Source organism: Schistocerca cancellata, chromosome 3 (assembly GCF_023864275.1).
Source record: "Schistocerca cancellata isolate TAMUIC-IGC-003103 chromosome 3, iqSchCanc2.1, whole genome shotgun sequence".
Classification (NCBI taxonomy): Eukaryota; Metazoa; Arthropoda; class Insecta; order Orthoptera; family Acrididae; genus Schistocerca; species Schistocerca cancellata.
Genome location: NC_064628.1, coordinates 444,683,848 through 444,710,438, shown reverse-complemented (window position 1 = coordinate 444,710,438; position 26,591 = coordinate 444,683,848). Strand labels below are relative to the sequence as shown.

The 26,591-nt window shown below is 42.2% G+C and overlaps 1 protein-coding gene across 1 annotated transcript in view; it reads right to left on the bottom strand.

The window, feature by feature from the left end:
* The window catches only part of LOC126176358 (cytochrome P450 4g15-like), a 224,741-nt gene that overhangs the window by 172,177 nt on the left and 25,973 nt on the right, over positions 1–26,591 (bottom strand). Inside the window, exon 2 of the mRNA XM_049923512.1 lies at positions 4,067–4,268. Within this exon, the coding sequence (XP_049779469.1) occupies positions 4,067–4,268 (202 nt within the window). The remainder of the gene's footprint in view (positions 1–4,066; positions 4,269–26,591) is intronic.

The following is a 26,591-nucleotide window of genomic DNA, read 5'->3' as shown; positions in this document are numbered from 1 at the left end:
TCCAAACTCAGTGCTGTCAATATAGTCTTATGATTAGTAATGTTAATGGAGAAACACAGGTATTTACTGCTATTTTTACATGCCTCTGTTTCTTCTATTTTTAAATGTGCCTACTATTTTTATGTGTCAACACAAAATTTTTAAAGTGGTTTCATTGTTTTGTGTGTTCAGGTAATCCGCTAAAAGCTTCGCAGAGTATCTTATATGCGAACACAGGGTTAGTTATCAATGGACATCACTAACGATGCCTCACATCATAGACTTCCAAGACGCATTTTACTCCATGCTTGCAAAGGGTGAACAACATGCATTCATTCTCAAATATTGTCGTGCTGGAACATCCAATCCTCAGAGGAAGAAGAACGAAGGACTTAAAGGAAAATCCATCACTCTGAAACACAGTATTGTCAACCAATGCAGAATAATCTGCAGGTCTATCGTGAAACGTCCCTCGAAGTGCTGACGCCAATAACAAATCATAGTATCGTAGACGTATACAAAAACTTCAAGAAAGATACTATCATGTACTACTAAAGCCCAAGGAGGAAATAACAAAAAAATCAAATTTAGCTCACTTAGAGAAGCAGTGAAGACCTTCATTTCCAGTCTGTGTACCTGTGAATCGCATTATCAAAAAGAAAAAGAAAACTCTTCTTCCTCCGCCAATAGACGTGATCATCATTAAACTATGGAGAATGTTCAGTGTACAAGGAGACGATGAAGATCAAGTCCATCAAGTCCTTCACAGAAAAATTTTCATATCCATGTGCGGATGAGTGTAGTAGACGTACTGAACTGAGAAATAAGATATCAATGGAGCAAAATGAGATTGCAAGTGAAGACTGAAAATTAATTTGGAGCTACACGAAAAAAAGCCGAAGATTTCTTCCAGCACTTGCGTATAAAACCAACAGACTGTTTCCTCTTGGGTTTCGGCTGTAAAAAGGAACCTTTTTCTTCCTAAGGTAACAGACCAAATAGGTTACTACTCCAGGCGGATTTAGTGCTGCAACCTTCCAGTTGTTCAGGCTTGTCGAGTGAGTGTATAAACTCCACTATTGTATCAGTATATAGCTGGACAGAAGGCAGAGAATCCTCGAAAGGGATGGCTTCCATCGTATTCAGTGACTTCAAAGCATTGATTTCTCGGGCTATAACATCATCTGGCTGGTTGTGGATGGATCTGCAAGGCAAAACAAGAGTATCAATATGCTAACAATATTGTAGAGATTGAAATAGTCTCTCCAGATACTGGCCACTCATTTCTACTTTCAGACAGAGTGTTCGGCCTAATAGAAAGACATCTAATCAATAAAACTAAGTATCACAATGTTTTTAAGAAGTATAGAACTCTGGAACTGATCGGAAGAGATAAGGTATTCCAGGGTTGGAAAGAACAATCCAGGTGGCATATGAAGTCAGCATGTCAGTTCCACTTCAAACTATCCGCATGAAAGCACATTACTTTTCAGAACACGAAGAAAGACAAAGTGGTGGTCGAAGAACGACTTGCTTACAACATAGATATGGGAACAGAGAAATCAATTTCTGAAGTCAACAGCAAGCAGGAAGGGATAAACTATCAGAACATATCTATTGGTTTACCAATCAAGACAGAGAACTTGGAGATGTTCATAGGCTGCTAGTCAGACATTTTGGAGAAAACTGGAAGAATATTCTCACTCTTGAGGGGTACAAAAATGTATTACAGAATCCATCTCGTGACTCAGATGTGTCTGATGATCGATGTGAACGTGAAGCGTAGCAGGATATTTTCGCAATGATCTCGTTTCAGTGTATTTGAGATTAGATTCAAAGATATTTCAATGAAATTTTCAACTGTAGGTTAAAATTTTAAGTTCCTCAGACAAGTATTGCAAGTCAAATCCTGTAAGTGAACAAAATATGGCAAACAACACTATAATGTAAATCGTATTCTGTATGTAGCACACAGATTACTGTACTTTTCATGTTTCTTGAATAATATACTATGTGTGATCGGAAAAATTTAAGAATGGACCTGTAATTGTACAATGGCGGTGCTTATATGCTACTGTGATGCATCTCTTTCAAAACAGTCCCCTTCGACTGAACACACCGACTCCAACGGTGTTTCCACTTTTGGAAACATTCCTGGAATTTTTTTCCCGTAGTGTGTTAAGGACGGTCTCCGTATTTGCCTAGATGTCTTCAGTCGAGTCAAATGGCTTCCCTTTCACTGAAACTTTCAGTTTGGGTAACAGGTAGAAGTCCGCAGGGGCCAAATCAGGGGAATACGGCGGTTGGGGAAGCACAGGATTTTCATTGCCTTAGTTATTCATGGCTTACTTGTTTTTTTTTCTTGCTATTTTTAATGGATCCTTTATATACTGTTTTAGGAAAGCAGCTTTTAGATAATCACACAAGTTTATTAAGGAATAAACTGAATTTAACATTTGCATCCAGCCGACCGTGGTGGTCGAGAGGTTCTAGGCGCTTCCGTCCGGAACCGCTCGACTGCTACGGTCGCAGGTTCGAATTCTGCCTCGGGCATGTATGTGTGTGATGTCCTTAGGTTAGTTAGGTTTAAGTAGTTCTATGTTCTGGGTGACTGATGACCTCATATGTTAAGTCCAATAGTGCTCAGAGCCATTTCAACATTCTCCTGTCTTTCGACATATAGCTCACCCCATACCTTCCCACTTACCTTACTCTTAAAATACTGTATCCTCTGCTCTGTAATAAGCTTCACTGCTTTGTATGAACCTGCCTCCGGGTTGTAAGTTGCCGTACTGTTTATTCCATTTACTGTGTATCATGACCAGATAGTCTATCAGCAATATGGTACACATTAATTGTTTCAGCCTGAGCACTGTCTATAGAGATGTTATTGATCAGTGTCCCACTATTTTGTTACAAATGAGTTGGAAAATTTACTGCTGAAATTAGATTGAAATGCCCAAATGGAAATTCTAGTTCATTTGTCCTGTCGATATCTTTTAAGAAATCCACACTCAAATATCCACAAACTGCTAACTGTTTCGTCTGTACCTGCTAGGCAGGCATATCTTATCCTCCCCGTCATAGCGGATACGGAAGGAAAGCAATCCCCTGTCAAGCGAATACCCTGCCGGCTATTTCTCTCCTTTAAGGCGTTATTTCACTTTCCATAATTGAGAATCAGAGCCCTGTTATTCGGGTAACCCTCCCAACAGGTCCAGAATCTCTCCAAAGACTGTCCCCCTACATTGCGCTTCTTCCTCGTCTTGCAGGATGTCCACATCATCAGAATTGGTTTGAAACATTCGGCTAAAGGCGTCACCCATGTTGTTATCCGTATCCCTTATATGGTGTGTGGTGTCACCGCCAGACACCACACTTGCTAGGTGGTAGCCTTTAAATCGGCCGCGGTCCGGTAGTATACGTCGGACCCGCGTGTCGCCACTATCAGTGATTGCAGACCGAGCGCCGCCACACGGCAGGTCTAGAGAGACTTCCTAGCACTCGCCCCAGTTGTACAGCCCACTTTGCTAGCAATGGTTCACTGCCTACTTACGTTCTCATTTGCCGAGACGATAGTTTAGCATAGCCTTCAGCTACGTCATTTGCTACGACCTAGCAAGGCGCCATTATCAGTTACTATTGATATTGTGAATCATGTACCGTCAAGACCGACGTTCATCATTAATGGATTAAAGTTAAGTATTCCACCAGCTACGTCCGTTTTTCTAAATTCTAATTTCTTTGTCCTGTTCCAGACCTCACGCCAGCCTGCGTGAGCTAAAACGCGTGCCTTTCAGCCTTCTCTAGTAACACGGTGTTGGTTCTCCTGCCAACCACAAATTAGTGAACATTAGAACGGGAAGCTGATATCTGCACTGTCCATCTGGGTGGGGAGGAGGACAGCCGGTAAAGAGTGAGCAAAAGAGAAGTGTGTAATAAGAAACAGAATGAATCGAAGAGATGGTTGGACCACAGTTCCCATTAGTGTACTGTAGTGGAAAAGCTACATTTTTCACAGTTTATTTCTCTGGAAACAAAGGATATTAGAAAAAACCCAAAGCTATGATACTAAAAACTAACGTACCTCGAAGTGAAACGCTGGTTCAAGCAGCTTCCTGTGTCTTTTCCATGTTTCTTTGTTGTTGGTGATCAGTCCATTGCCGATGAGAAACGGCACTGATCTCAAGATATACGGGTCACGTTGGTGCTCCTTACTGGTTATCAGTACTTGCTTAAGATCCTCTGGCTGCATCACCGCAATGGCCAACTTCGGTCCCAAATATAACCTGAAAGCAGTAAAGAACATATTCCATTACCAAATGTGTCACTTTCGTTCCGTAAAACATTAGACTTTCTCGGGCATGTATACATCTTTCTTTTAAAAAAGGTCATATTTTAAACTCATTCTACTTGAGCTAAGCTGCAGGAAAAACGCCTTGATGACAGGTTTCTGTAGCTAATCGTTTATTCCTGTTACTTTTCCGAATACTACTGTAAATTTCTTTTAATAACTAAATGAAAAATTCAGCATATGCTGGTTATTCCTTTGGTCAATTTTCTAATACGAACGAAAATAAAAAAAAAAAAGAAATATGTTTGTAGTAATGTGCTAAAAAATTATCATTTACATGTATTCTTGAACACACTTTTGATATTATGGAACAGTCCCACAAAGAAATGTGCATAACGTACAATTGTATAAGTGCAGTATCCACATTAAGAAACATGATCCCGGACAGTTTCTGACCGCTGGGCTCAGCTGTTTCGCTTGGGTTACAGCGCGATTTTGTAAACGTCTTTATTGCCACACCTCTTCATAGCTCTTTACATGGCTACGGTTTTATCCTACAGGCGCCTGCACTTCGCTGTTGAAAGCTGTCGAAAACGCTGCCAGGGTCAGGGATTTCCTTGAGTTTACTCGAGTGGAGGACTGTCAGAAGTGAAGAATATATGTATTAAAATTTCATCCATGATGCGGCACTTTCTCTCGTATCAAAATGTTTGTATCGTCATATCTCCTGAACTATGTGACGTACAGTGATACATTTGAACAGGTACATTCAGCGGAGTATGTGAATATTGCCAGCGGAAACGTTGCGAATAGAGTTAGAAACAAGGACATAATAAATTTAAACGTCATGCGTGACGTGGCACATTTTCACACATCTCAGTCTTTATGTCGTCATATATATCTTAATCTCTATCTCATATATTAATGTAACTCGGTAGATACATTCATCTGCATACGTGAATAATGTCTGAAAATATGTAGTGAATAGATTTAATGGAAACGAAGAAATAGATTTAAATGTCATGCACAATGCGGCGGTTTCCATGCATCTCTGTGTTTATGATGTGTTATCTCTTGAACTACACGTCGTACCATGATATACTTTCAAAAGATGCATTTAGCGCAATACTACCAGCAAAATTTATTGCAAATGCAGTTAGTAGCACTGCATGGAGTGTCAGTTTTCCACGTATGTCATTGTTTATGATGTCATCTCTCTGGAACTACGGTAGATAGGTTGTTTTTGCCTGACAGCGATAGGTGCTTGATGGTAAGAGATGTGTGCATCAGATTTTATTTATATCTGTGCAGTGGCTTACAAAGAGATGCGGATCACACACACACACACACACACACACACACACACACACACACACACACACAGAGAGAGAGAGAGAGAGAGAGAGAGAGAGAGAGAGAGAGATACACAGATATATTGGCCCAGATTTATAATACTTTTGTATTTGGAGTAATCGCCATTTAGAGAATATACTTCACCCTCATGTTCTTCTTTTACGTTGTACGACCAACACAGATTGGGTACACTCTCTAATATGTGCATATATCAGTGTAATTTGTAGTCGTTCTGTGAATAGAAATACTAAAATAAATTTACAGGTGCCAGCGAAAGAGTTTTGTACATATACACACATTGTACAGGTACATATTCATATACATACATGCACATGCATATCGATGATAAACGTATTTCTAAACGCCTACATCTACACATACGTGTTTTTGTGTGTGTGTGTGTGTGTGTGTACATACAATTAAATACATAGATACATATGTACACATGTAGTGGGGTCCAATTAGGAGTGCTCATTATTCAGGAATAAGATGGAACGACCAGTTGAACAAAAAAGACTTCATATGGACATAGGCCCTGTTGCGAATGGTTTCTGGAACACACTTAATGTACATTTTTATTTATTTTCTGCATTATCTAATGAATTGTCAGGTTTACAGAAACACACACATACTACAGTTAGTAAACGTTATAACAAGTCTTTTACACAGTATAAACAATAAAAATTTATTTTTAACACAGTCACCTCTAAACATTATCGTACTCATTACATCACACGTATTTTGCAGTTTACAATAAAGCAGTGAAGTAGTTCATCTCGCATATTCACCTTTCGTTTGTACATGTCAGACTACATCCATCTAATGACGCAATTTCTGGCGATGTTAGTGGCCAGTTAATTCTACTACTACGACTAGCGTAAGTGTGGTTGAGATTTTCCCTTACACATATCATAAAATGTGGAGAGGGACCGTCCTCTTACAGCAACATTGCAGTCTACGTCGCCAAAGGAACATCCTCAAAGTGTTCAGCAACAAAATTTTCCGGAAATGCTAGTAATTCTGAAACGACATTCGATCTTCTCAAATGACTGCACCAAACACTCATCGAAAAACGAAAGTGGAAATTGTTTTGGGCAGTAGCACGTGGACTTTTCTCCCGCAGTAGATAATTATTATGTCTGTGGTTGATTCCATTTTGTGTAAACGTGGCCTCTTTACTAAATGGTATTAACAGAACCAAATGACCATTGTCTTTTAACCAGTGGCAAACCTGAAGTCGTATGGTATTGTCGCCAATTTGAAGATTGTAGATAAGCTGTATGTGAAATGGGTACAACGTTTCCACACATAAATTTCATCATACAAGTGTTCGCGCAACGTTATGAAGCACAGAAAGTCGCCGTGTGCTGGTCATAGGACTATGCTGCATCATATCAAGAAAGTGTTGCTGTTTCTGCTGTGGTTGTTGAACTACACGTTCAGAAATAAATGGAAACACGGAAGAATATCTCTTTCATACAGTGTGATGAAATTTCACGTAAACACTCTACGATCTGGAATTCGACGATTTGGAAATCGCCGATGGTATTCTTTCGTAGTAGTACGAGCAGTACTATTCCGGAAAATCGTAAACTCATACCACATCTGCATATTCCATTTTAGTGTAAATATGTGGCATTTTGGACAGCATGTGTACAGGCACACCTAACCGATGTTTCTCTCTGACAAACTCTCAATCCCTCGCTCTACTTCAGTCACAACACACCACGGACTACTGCAAGCTCAACGGGCTAGTTTAATGGCAGAAATACATCTCCAGCAAAGAGGTTGAAAGCAGAAAGTTAGGTTAGCAGGGTAAGCCACATACGTGCTCTACAGTAAGGTACACTCCCCCCAACCCCCTCCCAAAAAAAAAAAATCGGTTGTGTTGTATCTCAGGAATCATTGGGGAATGGGCGTATATCCATGTGAGGTATTTCGCTTCAAGTAAGCGATCCTGCAATCTTCCTGAAAACTGACCATTCCTCCTGGGACACACTATACTACGAGTATAAATAGTGTCTCTCTGAAGAGTCATCACCAGAGTTTTCTCTGATATTTCAGCAGATATTTAAACTTTTTTTTTCTGAACTCTTAACTGCTGTCAGTTCCATCTTGCTCATCACGTCTTTCATTGGACGCCCAGGAAGGCGTCGGTTTGTCCCCCTTTACAAACAAAATTATTTTTAACGTGGAGTTTTACGTATCCATTCGAGAGAGCGGTCCCTAAGTAGACAAGCGCGATTATGTGTTTATCTATGCGTATTAACAGCGACAGTAAAACACGAAGGATAACCACTACTCTCTAGCAGCGTCGATCCACCCTGGCCCGCGCTGAGTGCAGCCGCCACGGCGAAGTGTTGCTCAGTCGCTGTTGGAGTAATGATTATTCTCCGTGGTTTACTGCTCCTGGTAATACATATCGATAAAACGAATAACGCAGCTGACTAATGGGGGACCGCTCTATCGAATGGTCATGTAAAACTGCATTCTAAAACTCATTCAGTTTGTAATGAGAAGCAAAGCGACGCTTTGCGTCCACGCTGTGCTTCTCATGAAAGACATGACGAGGAGGATGTCTTTTGAATGACAAGCTACTCGTCGCATAAATGAAATCGCCGATGTCTTCCGAAACACTAAAGAAAATCCGCCTGTCGATCCGTAGTAGAGACAACCAGTGTACACTTTACGACAAAAAGAAATAAAGGAAGCACCACGAACGAATCACCTGAATACAACTGAAATCTGTAGATGTGATGTACATACGTAGTCAAACAAATGATTACAACTGCAGGAAAATTACGTAATTTATTCTAGAGAAAAATGGTTCAAATGGCTCTGAGCACTATGGGACTTAACATCTTAGGCCATAAGTCCCCTAGAACTTAGAACTACTTAAACCTAACTAACCTAAGGACATCACACACACACCCATGCCCGAGGCAGGATTCGAACCTGCGACCGTAGCAGTCCCACGGTTCCGGACTGCAGCGCCAGAACCGATAGACCACCGCGGCCGGCTTATTCTAGAGAAAGCGTTTCAGAACGTGAAAAAGTCAGTATTGCGCTGTTCACCCCTAGCCCCTACAGTAGGATTTATAGGACTTGGCCTTGATTGATAGAGTTGTTGGACGTCCTTCTTAGGGGTATCGTGCCAAAGTCTGTCCAACTGAGAAGCTAGATCATCAAAATCCCAAGCTGGTTGGAGGGCTCCGTCCATAAAGTTCCAAATGTTCTCAATTGGGGAGAGATCTGGCTACATTGGTGGTGAAAGTGGGTTTTGGCAAGCATTGAGGCAAGCAGCAGAAACTGTCGCCGTGTGTAGACGGGCATTATCTTATTGAAATATAAGCGTAGGACAGCTTGCCATGAACAACAAAACGGAGCATACAGTACCTGTAAGGGGGCTGTAAAGGTGCCGCGGACGGCAGCCAAAGGGTTCCTGCTATGAAACAAAATGGCACCCCAGGCCACCACTCCTGCTTGTCGGGCCATATGGCGGGCGAAAGCCAGGGCTCCATAGGGTGTCTCCAGACACACATTCGCTTCGTTGTCGGGATTGAGCTCTAAGTGGGACCAAATATTTTTTTTTTATTTATTGCTCCGTGGGAACAAATTAAGGAGAAGTCCTTACGGTCATGGAACGAGTCAATACATGAAATTATAACACGATAGTAGAAACAGATAAAATGAAATAAAAGAAACATATTCAATCGACAAGTCATAAGTTTAAATAAAGAAAATCAGCGATGTAACACCGGAATTTGCTTCGTTTTTCAGCTCTTCCAGGAGCTCCTCAACAGAATAGAAGGAGTGAGTCATGAGGAACCTCTTCAGTCTAGACAAGTGTTTGGGCTACTGCTAAGATTTTTGAGTTCTTGTAGTGGCTTATTGAAAATGGTTGCAGCAGAATACTGCACTCCTTTCTGCACAAGAGTCAAGGAAGTGCATTCCACACGCAGATTTGATTTCTGCCTAGTAGTAACTGAGTGAAAGCTGCTAACTCTTGGGAATAAGCTAATATTGCTAACAACAAACGACATTAAAGAAAATATATACTGTGAGGGCAATGTCAGAATTCTCAGACTACTGAATAGGGGTCGACAAGAGGTTCTCGAACTTACACCACATATACCTCGAACAGCCCGTTTTTGAGCCAAAAATACCCTTTTTGAATCAGAACAATTACCCCAAAAAGCAATACTATACGACGTAAGCGTATGAAAATATGCGAAGTAGACTACTTTTCTTGTTGAAGTGTCCCTTATTTCAGATACTGTTCTAATGGTAAATAAAGCAGTTTCTGAACAAGATCCTGAACATGGGTTTTCCACAACAGCTTACTACCTATCCGAAAGCCTAGGAACTTGAACTGTTCCGTCTCGCTTATAATATTCCCATTCTGACTGGTCAAAATATCGGTTCTCCTTGAATTATGAGTTAGAAACTGTGAAAACTGAGTCTTACTGTGATTTAGCATCAAATTATTTTCCACAAGCCACGAACTTATGAACTACATTATTTGATACTGTTTCAATATTACACACAAGATCCTTCACTAACAAGCTGGTGTCATCAGCAAACAGAAACATTTTTGAATCACCTGTAATACTAGAAGGCATATCATTTATATAAATAAGAAACAGCAGTGGCCCCAGCACCGACCCTTGGGGAACGCCCCACTTAACAGTGCCCCATTGGAACTCAACATCACTACCACTCTCAATATTGTGGAGAATTACCTTCTACTTTCTGTTATTAAAGTAAGAGGCGAATCAATTTTAAGCTACTCCCCTTACTCCATAATGGTCCAACTTCTGCACTAGCGTTTGCAACCTTTTATTTAATCCATCCAAAACCTCACAGAGAAAAGAGAATATAGCATTTTCTGTTGTTAAACCATTTCTAAAACCGAACTGTACATTTGATAGAAAATTACATGAATTTAAATGCTCCAGTAATCTTGTATATACAACCTTCTCGATAAGTTTAGCAAACACCGATGGAATGGAAATAGGTTTAAAATTGTCAACATTATCCCTGTCTCCCTTTTTATAAAGTGGCTTCACTACCGAGTACTTTAATTGGTCAGGAAACAGACGACTCCTAAACGAAAAGTCACAGATATAGCTAAGTACTGGGCTAACATACATAGAACAAAACTTCAGTATTCTGCTAGATACCCCGTTATATCCATGAGAGTTGTTGGTCTTTACTGATTTAATTATTAACTCAATCTCCCTCTTGTCAGTATCATGGAGGAGCATTTCAGGTAACAGTTCAGAACACTTTCTTCTAAGAGCGTTATATGACTCCCTGTTGGGACTAGGTTTCTATTTAGTTCAACTGCTATATTCAGAAAGTGATTATTAAATATTGTACATATATGCGACTTATCAGTAACACGGACATTCCCACTATGCACTAATTCTATATCCTTTACCTGTCTCTGCAGACCAGCCACTTCCTTTACGACTGACCATATGGTTTTAATTTTATCCTGAGACTTAGCTATTCTATATGCATACCACATACTTTTTGCCTTCCTAATAACATTTTTAAGCACCTTACAATAATGCTAGTAATGGGCTGCTGCATTTAGATTTTGACTGTTTCTAACGTTTTGATATAATTGCCACTTCGTTCTACAAGATATTCTTATCCCTCTAGTCAGCCACACAGGCTGCCTGTTTGTGCTAGTACCCAGTTTTGAACGTTCTAACGGAAAGCAACTTTCAAAGAGCACGAGAAAAGTCTTGAGGAAAGCATTATATTTATCGTCTACTGTATCAGCACTATAAGCATCTTCCCACTCTTGTTCCTTGATAAGGTTTACAAAGGTCTCTACAGCAATTGGGTCAGCTTTCCTAAACAGTTGATAACTATATTTAAGATGTGTTGCAGCACAAAAATCTTTTAGAGTAAAATTTGTGTACCATGATCTGAAAGGCCGTTCACCTTTTTGCTAACAGAATGTCCTTCTTGTAATGAGGAATGAACAAAAATGTTGTCTATGGTTGTTCTACTTTTCCCTTGCACTCTCGTTGGAAAGAATAAGGTTTGCATAAGATTATATGAATTAAGGAGGTCTACCAGCCTCCTTTCCTTGCGCAATCACTTATACAATTAATATTGAAGTCACCACATAACTTTTTGTTTTTCCTATAAAGTGAACCAAGAACCTCCTCTAGCTTTAGCAAAAATGTTTTGAAATCGGAGTCTGGGGAACTATAAATAACAACAGTTAGAAGCTTAGCTCCACTAAATTTAACCACAGCTGCACAACATTCAAACACCTGTTCAGTGCAGTACTTTGAAACATCAATCGACTCAAATGGGATGCCGTTATTCCCATACATGGCTACTACCCCACACAGCAAAGAGCTCCTAGAAAAGCTGCCAGCCAACCTGTATCCTGGTAAAGGAAGCCTCTGAATTATCTCCTTATTTAAGAAGTGTTCAGATATACCAATAATTTCAGAGTCAACATCTATAAGCAGTTCACTAACTTTACCTCTAATACCTGGTATATTTTGATGAAATATACTAATTCCCTCATTACTCGGATACCTAGGCTTTGTCGAAAGTGGTTCCTTTGTTAGAGAGACTTCCCTTAAGCATGAATACCTATAAGCTGACTTCAATCTAAAAAAGGTGTAGCTCTAACACCCACTACTACCGGAATTTTCCCTGATCCCACCACCCCCACCTATGCTGTCACCTATAAGCTTTGCCAACCTCCCCTTCCCATACCTGTTGAGGTGCAGGTCATGTCTAGTGAAACCCATCCTGCTGATCGACTCCACCGACACCACCGAAATGTGACCCATTCCTTCGGTCATCAGTGCACCCCCAAGTCTCATTTTAATACGCCAGACGGCTGTATTTAGATGAGGCCGATCTTGACGCTGAAACAGTGTCACGAAATGCACATTTGTGTTGTCAGTCTGAGTGGCTATCTTTTCCAGGTCACCATCTATGTCATACTCCCCATCCCTATCAATACTATAACCAGCCCCACCCACAATCACTACCTGATTCTCTTTAGTAAAATCCCTACAAAAAAAACCTATGTTAACAGTCACCTGAGCCAATCCTTCATTAGGCTTCACAATGCTGGTGACCTGTTAATCACTCCTCAACACTTCCTGCAACTGCTGGCCTACACTTCTGCCATGAGAACTACCTAACAACAGAACCTCCTCCTTTCTCTTCGACTTTGCAACTGTCCTAGCCGCCGTAACCGCTGAGGTCAGCTGCATACTTCCTACATCTACAGCTACTAGAGATTCTTCTCCACTAGACTCTGACAGTTGGTCATATCTATTACAAACACCAATAGTAAAACTATCTGAAAATCTCCTTCTCCTAGCAGATCACTTGCCAACAGCCAGCTCCCATTCCCCAACGCCCTTCTCCCTCCGCATCCTATCTAGCTCCTCCTGTGCGTTTTTCAACTGCACCTGAAGGGCACAGATCTTACGCACCTGCTCATCTATCAACTTACTCTTGCTACATAACCTGCAGTTCCAGGAGAGGATTTCACCAGAATGCTCACTGGCTTCCCCACTGCATTCCCCCCAGTGAAACTACTTCGAACAAGTCTCACACCGCAGTCCACTACTCACGAACCTAAGGCAAAGCCCACACTTCTCACTCATGGTAAAATTTAAGTTATTGAAACAAGAAAACTACATTATCTAAATTCCGCTACTACAATAAGAAGATATTAAAAACTGACTACAATAATCACAAACTTACTCTACAAGGAAAGTAACTACTGTTATTAACAGTATTAATCAACAACAAATGAAAATATAACAAAAGACTAACACAGAAAGAAAATCAAACGTCTAATGACATAGTAACGAAACTGAAAACAGTTCCCAAAAAGTCCTTGTGAAATTATTTCGCCAGAAAACACCAAGAACACCGGTTGAAGACTACTAAATTTCCTAAATAAATCACTATACACAAACAATTAATTAGTACTTAGCTTTCGATGCGCCACTACAGCTGCAACTGGTCAGCGCGAAATGTAAACACAGGTAAGAGGTTAAGTTGCTCGATACGAAACACAAATACCAAGTTACAACACAAGAAAGGCAGAGGTGAATGAAGAAACCGCTAATAAGTCACTTATATAGTAAATAAAATTATAAACAGCCGACCAGTTGCAATGGATAAAGAATTCTTTACCTAGGTTTCGACAAATATAAATTTGTCTTCTTTAGAAGGTGGCCTAAGGACAATGAACATCATAGCTTACATTAGAAAAGTATGAAACTTAATTCAAGAATGAATTTTAACACAAATTAGAGCGCTCTTGCATTACAGAAATATGAGAACGACGACTGGTAATTACAATTTTACATTAGTGAGGACTAATGTACCATCGCCGTTTTTACAAATGTCGGCATAGATCCATTTGTCAAAATTGAAATATAGCCCTAGAATTAGGGTTTGTCACGTAAATATAGATTAGTACATGGATCTTGCAGAGTTCACAACCGACTGAGTGTAATCGGCGAGCGTAGTTACTCTGAGACCAGGGCAGGTGGCGCTCATGGCGCGAAACATGTGCCAATTGGCGTACAAAGGCAACGTGTAAATTAGATAAAGGAACAATAAAAAGAAGGAAGGCGTTTAACACTCCCGTTATAACAGTATGGGAGCATTGGTACAATTAATGTAGTTATACATCAAAAAGGCAGGTGGCTCTTACGCCGAGAGAATTACGCACAGTGGCATATACAGCCAAAATATAAAAATTACATTACTATATTAGTGAAGCCCACAACGGTATATGTGTCAGAACTTTAAAATTGACAATAATGGCTCTTAAGACAGAATTACGAACCCTGGTATACAATCCAGTTAATACACATTCGCAGGGAACTAACGTTTTAGAGACAAAAAAAATCACATAATGGCCGATGTAGTGGCAACCATACATCATGAGAAAACCACATTACATAAAGGGTAGTGAGCTTAAAGCATTGAAGGTGCATCATAGCTTCCTGAGGAAATAGACCACTAAGGTTACCAGCATTAATGTTATACCATAAACAGTACAGGTTTAAAGCCTTCGAAAAATTGTCTACAAGCAAGGTTCGACTGGTCGTTCAGTATATTACCGTCCTTGAGCTCTAGATGTTTGAAAATTTGTAACTCTTCCCACAGATCTAATCTACGCCCTTTGACTTCTCTGTGTAGGATAACAGTGCCTTCTAACTGTTTAGGCGTATGACAGGCTATCAAGAGGTGTTCAGCAAAAGTAGAGCTGTGTATATTCGCTCCTTTTTTACCTAATAGGTGTTATTTATATCTTGTTTTCACAGCTCTGCCTGTTTGACCAATATAATATGAAGGTCAGTTATTACAGGTTAGTTTGTAAACACCTGAATTGGAAAACCAATCGCTGGCAATCTCTACTGAATGTACAAGATTTCTTTTTAAACTGTTAGCTGTAGAGAAGGAGACGTTTAGTTATATTTTTTCCTTAGAAGACGTTTTATCCTGTACGATATATTACCCAAGAAAGGAATGGAAATAAATTTTTTAGCTTCTTTGCTATCAGTGGGGAGGTTGTTACTCAAAGTCGAACAGTTTTGGGAAGTTTTCTTACTGAACAAGTAATCAATCATATTCTGATTGTACCCATTACTAACCGCAGTCGCTTTGATGACATTCAATTCTTTTTGTTGATCGGCAGGTGATAAAGGAGTAGTTACCATAAGGTGAATGGCAGAATGAAAAAACGCCAGTTTATGAGCTTTTGGATGAGTTGAGTCAGCAGGGATGACATTATCTGAATACGTTTCCTTACGGAAGATATTGAAACTGAAGGCACTATTCTGTATAGAAATTGTTAAATCGAGGAAGTTAAGTTCACCTTTTTCATTCTGAAGTTCTTTTGTGAAGCAAATCTTTTCATGTAAACCATTGAAAGTATTGAAGAGAGACTCTAACTCATGATCTGTACCGTCAAAAGCAATGATAATGTCGTCAACATAACGTGCATAATAGCGGATTTTGTGGCGTAATTCTGAACTTGAATTGAAGAACGTTATTTCCAGGGCGTTGATAAAAACATCGTCGTTCTCATATTTCTGTAATGCAAGAGCTCTTTAATTTGTGTTAAAATTCATTCTTGACTTAAGTTTCATACTTTTCTAACGTAAGCTATGATGTTCATTGTCCTTAGGCCACCTTCTGAAGAAGACAAATTTATATTTGTCGAAACCTAGGTAAAGAATTCTTTATCCATTGCAACTGGTCGGCTGTTTATAATTTTATTACGTGGAACCGTTGTGTTGTGCAGCTATGTTTAAAATATATAGTAAATATTATCACAAAAACCGTTAAAATATGTATCTGAAACCTAAAAATACATAAAAACTTAGAGAGCGAACTCACACGCAGTCACGCGCTTATGACGTCACACCAACCTCTCTTTACTATCCTTGCCACCTGCATGGTGAAAATACACTACAGTATCATACATCTTCTCCAGTCAATGAGCCTCTAGACCGGATGTCTCCGACAAACCTGCAAATGGGTTCGTTGGTGTACACAGGTCATTGGCAGTCTGTGTAAGGAGCGCCGTGAGTTGAGCTCCTTATTTTCAGCTGCACTTTAACGGTCCTTGTGGCCACTGAAGCACCAGTTGCACTAGGATCGATAACAGTGATGAATCCGGGGCTCGGAGTGCCTGTCTGATGATTGCTCGGTCTTTATCTTCTGTCGTCTCTCTAGGAAGATCGCTTCCTTTCTGACACTTTGTTTGGCCGAGGTTATCTTGTTCCTGCCAACACTGTGGAATAGTTGCACTGCTCCTATTCAAGTGGATTCTACGATTACTCGAACTGGCTTCTTTGAGCCCAACTACAAGTCCTCTCTCAAACTCTGACACAGACATACATTGTTCACGCTCATGTCTGCGAGGCATAATAACAGTCCAGCTGAGTACATAGTGTGAAATTCCCAAAGACTTGATGCCACGGTGTCGATATGACCCCTCTTAAGTATCCTTGCCACCTGCATGGTGAAACTACACAACAGTATCATACATTCATCAATCAGCTGCCAAAGTGTACAATTTTTCGTAGTCTGTCGATACCTTTACAAATATCAATTTGTGAGAATTTTACATTATTCTCTCGTTAATTTTTGTGTCTTACATTGCACACACACACACACACACACAAACACAATCGCTGACTGTCATATACGTACATATACACATATATATAAAGTTCGGTGGCTTCCTGCGATGCTCTTGACAGGATAGTTTCTCTGTCGAAGTTACGCGCTTTGCAGCGTCCTGGTTGGCTAGCGCCCTCTATTTAGGACGGCCGAGACTCGCGAGGTGACTCGGTCGGGACAGTGACCGCCACTGCCAGCGATTCGAACATACGGCTAATTATTGCAGCTTGCCTGCTCGCTGCGTTCGATGTGGAGGGCAACACCGATCTCCAGCATGTACTCATCCCCGAGGGGCTCCGCCGAAATGTGCTAACTGAGAAACGGACCATCCTGCCACATGGCGTGGCTGCCAGAAGTACCAGGAACTTCTCAGGAAATACAGACAACGGTCTTCCCCGCAGCCCTCTCAACGGAGGACTCGTGTAATACGGAACTCCAACCTGACGCCACACCCTCCGCCCCACCGTCAGCAAACGCCACAAGTACAGCCGGCGGCGACACGGCAGCCAGTAACACAGCCTCCTCCTGAAGCACTTCCACCTCAACAGCACCACTAGCATTATTCACACGCCCACGCAGCATCACCACGACGACCGGAACCGGAAACCTACGTCTCACCAGCTCATTTGATGGAATCCACAGCTCCAGCGCTCTCTGATGTCGCCAAACGTCTCACCGCCATGCAGCAACAACTAGTGGGGATACTTTCTTTAATCGAAAGTGTATTGAAGGCCTTTGGAACACCTGAAGATGGATCGCCCTGGGACCACGAGAAACCTGAAAATCTGTATATGGAACGCCAACAGAATGTAACACAAGAAAACAGAATTCACTGAATTTTTACAGTGTCACAAAATCGACATCGCACTTGTATCGGAGACGCACCTTCGTCCAACAACTGAGCTCAGATTTCGTAACATGTACGTCTATAGAACGGACAGACAGGGCCAACGAGGTGGAGGGACCGCAGTTCTGCTTAAAAGGGAACTGCGGCACCATCATGAAACACTACCACACCTCCAACATCTGGAGGCAACAGCAGTAACGGTTCGATCGGCGGCAGGCAACATCACTTTCATTGCGGCGTGCAACAACCCCGGTAAAAACCTGGTGCCAGACGACCTACGGAGTATCTTCACCAATTTTGACAAGGTGACCTTAACAGCAAGCACGTCGCGTGGAATTCCCGGCGTACGAACCCTCGTGGACGAACTTTGATTGTCATGGAAGAAGAACTGGGCATCACAGTCCATGGCCCACGAGAGCCCACACGGATTCCTTACGTCGATCGGCAAGAAGCAGACGTCCTAGATATTGCTACCATCAAAAATATTAAACGAACCTCCAGATCCGCACCGTCGACGATCTTTCGTCTGATCACCGACCTGTTATCAGCATAATGGAAAACGCAACGGCCAACCTTCCGCCGCCAACCTCACAGACTCTGAACTGGGGTCAATTTCGGACATATCTTGACAACAATATCTGCCCGACGCAGGACGTTTCAACACCGGAAGCCATCGACATCGCGGTACAAACTTTGACGCAGAAGATACAGGTAGCCAAACGGAGGGCAACTACTCACACGGTCTACCCTGTAGTAGCCTTCGACGAGTTCCCGCCTCTACTCAAGAACTGAAGACACAGAGAAACAGGAGCAGGCGACGTTGGCTCCGCTATAGAAATCCGATCGATCGACGAGAAACACACGTCTTAACACGAGAACTGCACAGGAGAGTGGCCGAGTGGCGACAGCAGGTCTGGGAAGATAAGATGGATGAATTCTTACTTCGAACCAACAACGAATGGCAGGTAGTCAAGAACATACGACACCAGTGGCCACCTCAACTAGCCATCAGAAGACCAGATGGCCTCCTCTATGAGGAACTCGCCCAGGCGGAGCTGTATGCTACGACTTACCAAGAACAGATGTCTACACCAGCGACCCCCATGAACGACGTCCGCCTGCAAGAACAGGAAGCCGTCGTTACAGCAGAATGGACTGCTTTTCATGCTGCGCCTGTGCAGAGCCGCCCACAACTCACTACACCAGCAGAGATCCGTAAAATTATCCGGAAGACTCGGAATAACGCGCGGGCAACGACTCCATAAGCAACACCGATTTGAAACAGTTGCCCAGGAAGCCAACTGTGCTCCTTACCCGAATTCTCAACAGCTGTCTTCTGCAGGGATATTTTCCTACGGCATGGAAGACGGCTCGAGTAGTCCTAATACCCAAGCCAGGTAAAGACCCAGCAGAACCCAACAGTTACCGGACAATTAGCCTCTAGCCGACCCTTGGCAAGGTGCTCGAGAGAGTGCTGTTGAAGAGGCTCCATGACGCGCTTACAGCGCATGATGTTATACGACCCGAACAATTCGGTTTCAAGGACAAGTTATCTGCCGAAATTCTACGGATCACCGAACGGATACAAGAAGGATACAACAAGCAGCACTTCACGATTGGTGTCTTCCTTGACATCCAAAAAGCTTACGATAAGGTGTGGCGGTCCCACCTTATCGTCAAACTGCATCGCACTACCCCTGTTGCGGATTGTTACCCCGTGGTCTAGGGGTAGCGTCTTTGATTCATAATCAAAACGTCTTCGGTCCCGGGTTCGATCCCCGCCGCTGCCTAAATTTGATAAATAATCAGCATTGGCGGCCGAAGACTTCCGGCATAAGAAGTCAGCCTCATTCTGCCAACGGCCTTGTCAAAGAGGGCGGAGGAGCGGATAGAGGTTCAGGGCACTCTCTTGTCCTAGGGGTGGGAAACTGCCCCTAAAGGCGGAAGAATCAGCAATGATCAACGACATGAGGATGCAGAAGGCAATGGAAACCACTGCATTAAAGACACGTAACGTGTATCCACAGGACATGTGGCCTGTAATTGAAGAAGTGTCATGATGATTGGCAAAAGATTCCGGAATAGTCCCCCATTCGGATCTCCGGGAGGGGACTGCCAAGGGGGAGGTTACCATGAGAAAAATATTGAATAATCAACGAAAGGATAACGTTCAACGTTCTACGAGTCGGGGCGTGGAATGTCAGAAGCTTGAACGTGGTAGGGAAACTAGAAAATCTGAAAAGGGAAATGCAAAGGCTCAATCTAGATACAGTAGCGGTCAGTGAAGTGAAGTGTAAGGAAGACAAGGATTTCTGGTTAGATGAGTATCGGGTAATATCAACAGCAGCAGAAATGGTATAACAGGTGTAGGATTCGTTATAAATAGGAAGGTAAGGAAGAGGGTGTGTTACTGTGAACAGTTCAGTGACCGGGTTGTTCTAATCAAAATCGACAGCAGACCAACACTGACAACGATAGTTCAGGTATACATGCTGACGTCGCAAGCTGAAGATGAACAGATAGAGAAAGTGTATGAGGATATTTAAAGGGTAATGCAGTATGTAAAGGGGGACGAAAATCGAACAGTCATGGGGGACTGGAATGCAGTTGTAGGGGAAGGAGTAGAAGAAAAGGTTACAGGAGAATATGGGCTTGGGACAAGGAATGAAAGAGGAGAAAGACTAATTGAGTTCTGTAACAAGTTTCAGCTAGTAATAGCGAATACCCTGTTCAAGAATCACAAGAGGAGGAGGTATACTTGGAAAAGGCCGGGAGATACGGGAAGATTTCAATTAGATTACATCATGGTCAGACAGAGATTCCGAAATCAGATACTGGATTGTAAGACGTACCCAGGAGCAGATATAGACTCAGATCACAATATAGTAGTGATGAAGAGTAGGCTGAAGTTCAAGACATTAGTCAGGAAGAATCAATACGCAAAGAAGTGGGATAGGGAAGTACTAAGGAATGACGAGATACGTTTGAGGTTCTCTAACGCTATAGATACAGTAATAAGGAATAGCGCAGTAGGCAGTACAGTTGAAGAGGAATGGACATCTCTAAAAAGGGCCATCACAGAAGTTGGGAAGGAAAACATAGGTACAAAGAAGGTAGCTGCGAAGAAACCATGGGTAACAGAAGAAATACTTCAGTTGATTAATGAAAGGAGGAAGTACAAACATGTTCCGGGAAAATCAGGAATACAGAAATACAAGTCACTGAGGAATGAAATAAATAGGAAGTGCAGGGAAGCTAAGACGAAATGACTGCAGGAAAAATGCGAAGACATCGAAAAAGATATGATTGTCGGAAGGACAGACTCAGCAATCAGGAAAGTCAAAACAACCTTTGGTGACATTAAAAGCAACGGTGGTAACATTAAGAGTGCAACGGGAATTCCACTGTTAAATGCAGAGGAGAGAGCAGATAGGTGGAAAGAATACATTGAAAGCCTCTATGAGGGTGAAGATTTGTCTGATGTGATAGAAGAAGAAACAGGAGTCGATTTAGAAGAGATAGGGGATCCAGTATTAGAATCGGAATTTAAAAGAGCTTTGGAGGACTTACGGTCAAATAAGGCAGAAGGTATAGATAACATTCCATCAGAATTTCTAAAATCATTGGGGGAAGTGGCAACAAAAAGACTATTCACGTTGGTGTGTAGAATATATGAGTCTGGCGATATACCATCTGACTTTCGGAAAAGCATCATCCACACAACTCCGAAGACGGCAAGAGCTGACAAGTGCGAGAATTATCGCACAATCAGCTTAACAACTCATGCACCGAAGCTGCTTACAGTAATAATATACAGAAGACTGGAAAAGAAAATTGGGAATGCGCTAGGTGACGATCAGTTTGGCTTTAGGAAAAGTAAAGGGACGAGAGCGGCAATTCTGACGTTACGGCTAATAATGGAAGCAAGGCTAAATAAAAATCAATACACTTTCATAGGATTTTGTCGACTTGGAAAAAGCGTTCGACAATATAAAATGGTGCAAGCTGTTCGAGATTCTGAAAAAAGTAGGGGTAAGCTATAGGGAGAGACGGGTCATATACAATATGTACAACTACCAAGAGGGAATAATAAGAGTGGACGATCAAGAACGAAGTGCTCCTATTAAGAAGGGTGTAAGACAAGGCTGCAACCTTTCACCCCTACTCTTCAATCTGTACATCGAGGAAGCAATGATGGAAATAAGAAAAAGGTTCAGGAGTAGAATTAAAATACAAGGTGAAAGGATATAAATGATACGATTCGCTAATGACATTGCTATCCTGAGTGAAAGTGAAGAAGAATTAAACGATCCGCTGAACGGAATGAACAGTTTAATGAGTACACAGTATGGTTCGAGAGTAAATCGGAGAAAGACGAAGGTAATGAGAAGTAGTAGAAATGAGAACAGCGAGAAACTTAACATCAGGATTGATGGTCACGAAGTCAATGAAGTTAAGGAATTCTGCTACCTAGGCAGTAAAATAACCAATGACGGACGGAGCAAGGAGGACATCAAAAGCAGACTCGCTATGGCAAAAAAGGCATTTCTGGCCAAGAGAAGTCTACTAATATCAAATACCGGCCTTAATTTGAGGAAGAAATTTCTGAGGATGTACGTCTGGAGTACAGCATTGTATGGTAGTGAAACATGGACTGTGGGAAAACCGGAACAGAAGAGAATCGAAGCATTTGAGATGTGGTGCTATAGACGAATGTTGAAAATTAGGTGGGCTGATAAGGTAAGGAATGAGGAGGTTCTACGCAGAATCGGAGAGGAAAGGAATATGTGGAAAACACTGGTAAGAAGAAGGGACAGGATGATAGGACATCTGCTAAGACATGAGGAAATGACTTCCATGGTACTAGAGGGAGCTGTAGAGGGCAAAAACTGTAGAGGACGACAGAGATTGGAATACGTCAAGCAAATAATTGAGGACGTAGGTTGCAAGTGCTACTCTGAGATGAAGAGGTTAGCACAGGAAAGGAATTCAAACCAGTCAGTAGACTGATGACCAAAAAAAGACTCATAGACGGCTTTCTGCAGGACATGAAACTGTATGTTCGAGTCGACGATGAAAACTCCGAAATGAAACTGATCTCCGCAGGAATTCCGCAGGGCTCTGTCATTTCGCCTCTGCTTTTCAACTTATATATAAATGACATCCCAACAGTCCCCCTTGTTACGGCGAGTTTTTATGCGGACGATACGGCCTTTCTGACAACTGGACGACACTAGGACCAGCTAATCGCTAGGATGCAACGGCAACTTGCTGTAATGGAACGCTGGGCGCTGCAAAACAAGATATCGATCAACCCGACGAAGACGGCAGCCGTTCTGTTCACACGGAGGAAACCAGTTCTGAACGACTGACTCCAAATAGCTGACCAATTTATCCCAAGGTCGCCAAGAGTGAAGTATCTCGGTGTCTACCTTGACAAAAAATTACTCTTTACGCAGAATATTGCCGACAAGAAGACGGCAGCCCAGAAGATGGCCAAGTCATTGATTCCATTCCTGAAGAGTAAGGATCTCAACCCTAAGAGTAAACTACAATTGTATAAGGCAACGGTGGAACCCACAATGTTGTATGGCTCCACCTCGTGGGGAACTACGTGCGTCTCCAACTACAACAGACTCCAAGCGCTGCAAAATATTTGCTGTCGATGGATCACAGGAGCTCCATGGTGGACAAGAAACGTCGACATCCGCACCGCACTCCACGAGACCACTATACAAGAGAAAGTCAATGACAAGGCTCTACGAGTGTTTGACAAGATCGATGCCCTTAGGGACGAAGTTCGACAACTAGAATCGGTAGGAACGGTAAACCCTGCAATATGGCACAAGTATCGAGTACCGAAGTCAATAACGTTTCACCCCCCATAGGCAATCTGTCATAACACGAGGAAGCAGTCACACATAACAGCCTTGACACATTTCACCCTACACAGGAGATACAGGAGATAGGTATCACCAAAGACAGCAGGCTAAAGGACCATTGCGTGCCCAAGTCTAACTGAATGTTTAATAAATAAAGTGTTTTCCTTTTATCCTTACATCGCATCCTAGAAGAATAAGTCATCAAGGATGATCTCTTCAGTCCACACTACACACTACATTAAAAAAAAAAAAAGGACTCTGACGGAGACTCGGTCGGTGGCAGTGACAGAGGAAAGACAGCACACGGAGCATCGCGAGTAGTCAGTCGGCGCTAGGTGTACTGTGAGGAAGCAGTTTGTTGATATTCCGGCGCCTGGGTCTGGCACTGTGCGGTATTGGAGAGCGGAAACAGTCAGCGGTCAACAAAGGCTCTGTTTAAGAGTCGTGTCTATCTTGAATCCTTTGGAGAGCGCGGGAGTCTACCCTGGCGTGCACGTTAAAAGCGAGCTCCTGGGCTAATTTTAAATAGAGAGCCATTTTGTTGTGGAACTTTTGGATGTGATTCCTCCGTGTAGACACCTTTATTTTCGCTTGTCATTCCTTAAACCACATGGACTACATGGACGTGAGTCCAGGGTACTTGGTATTGCAAGTCCATGTAACTGCACTGTGTTCTGGTTAGGATGCATTTATGTTGAATTACATGTGTGGCTGACACTCGGCGATTTCTTTTTTATTATTATTGTTAATATGTTAAGTGGTCAGTTTTATAAACCAAAGTTTATTCTCTGTATAAAACTTCAGCCACCATTTGCAAACTTCATCCTTGTAGGCAACAATAATAGCAACACTTTTGCGCCGTCAAACGGTGCTCTGATGTTTAAGGTTTAACAAACGCTCCTGCATTTGCCGCTTCCAGTGCTTGGCTGATGGTTCTAGTATTTTAGTGAACTGTATATTAATACTGGGTTTGTGTATTGTAGAAATCGTTGTTAGTGTGCACTAGCCCTCTTACCTGTTGTTGTCAGTTGAGCTCTCGAGCACGGAATTCAGACGCGTCGCCGATGTGATCACCAAACGTCGAGGGTGTGCTGATTGCTGTGTAAATCTTTCAGGAAATCATAACATCATAATGCCGAATGTTTTACAAATTAATTAATTCACGTGTTTACGAGATCTTGCTAATTGAGTATTTTTTTAAACGTTATAGATTTACAAATTGTTACTTTTCAGATTCACAAGTCCTGATAATTAACTTAATTTCACAAATAGATAGCTCAGATTTGCAGTTATGTTAAAGTTATATTTGTGTAAAGTAATTTTTTTCTTAATTTAAAGTTGGGGCCATAAGGCTGCTTTTCTTTTAAAAATTTTTGAATTATGCTCATTTATACAATTGAATAATCGGTATAGTTCAACGCAATTTGTAAATGCTAGTTAATCATTGTGTTGTTCCCAGTGCTCTGTTTCGATTAACGTGGTGAAAATAATAATTTTAATCCTCAAATGTGGCCAGCATTCCACTCCAGCAGCCCATGCGCCATCCTTGCCAATCCTATACCTTACCAACAATTACACTACTGGCCATTAAAATTACTACACCAAGAAGAAATGCAGATGATATACGGGTATTTATTGGATAAATATATTACACTAGAACTGACATGTGATTACATTTTCACGCAATTTGGGTGCATAGATCCTGAGAAATCAGTACCCAGAACAACCACCTCTGGCCATAATAACGTCCTTGACACGCCTGGGCATTGAGTCAAACAGAGCTTGGATGGAGTGTACAGGTACAGCTGCCCAAGCAGCTTCAACACGATACCACAATTCATCAAGAGTATGGCTGGCGTATAGTGACGAGCCAGTTGCTCGGCCACCATTGACCAGACGTTTCCAATTGGTGAGAGATCTGGAGAATGTGCTGGCCAGGGCAGCAGTCGAACATTTTCTGTATCCAGAAAGGCCTGTACATGACCTGCAACATGCGGTCGTGCGTTATCCTGCTAAAATGTAGGATTTCGTAGGGATCGCATGAAGGGTAGAGCCACGGGTCGTAACACATCTGAAATGTAACGGCCACTGTTCAAAGTGCCGTCTATGCGAACAAGAGGTGACCGAGACGTGTAACCGATGGTACTCCATACCATCACGCCGCGTGATACGCCAATATGACGATGACGAATACACGCTTCCAATGTGCGTTCACCGCGATATCGCCAAACACGGATGCGACTATCATGATGCTGTAAACAGAACTTGGATTCATCCAAAAAAATTACGTTTTGCCATTCGTGCACCCAGGTTCGTCGTCGAGTACACCATTGCAGGCGCTCCTGCCTGTGATGCAGCGTCAAGGGTAACCGCAGCCATGGCCTCCGAGCTGATAGTCCATGCTGCTGCAAACGTCGTCGAACTGTTCGTGCAGATGGGGTTGTCTTGCAAACGTCCCCATCTGTTGACTCGAGGATCGAGACGTGGCTGCACGATTATTTACAACCATGCGGGTGAGATGCCTGTCATCTCGACTGCTAGTGATACGAGGCCGTCGGGATCCAGCACGGCGTTCCGTATTACCCTCCTGAACCCATCGATTCCATATTCTGCTAACAGTCATTGGATCTCGACCAACGCGAGCAGCAATGTCGTGATACGAAAAACCGCAATCGCTATAGGCTACAATCCGACCTTTATCAGAGTCGGAAACGTGATTGTACGCATTTCTTCTCCTTACACGGGACATAACAACAACGTTTCACCAGATAGCTCCGCCGGCCAACTGCTGTTTGTGTATGAGAAATTGTTTGGAAACTTTCCTCATGTCAGTACGTTGTAGGTGTCGCCACCGGCGCAAACCTTGTGTGAATGCTCTGAAAAGCTAATCATTTACATATCACAGCTTCCTCTTCCTGTCGGTTAAATTTCTCGTCTGTACCACGTCATATTTGTGGTGTAGCAATTTTAATGGCCAGTAGTGTAAAATCCATTTCCTGGAACCACCAGGTCAAAGGGACTTAGAAAA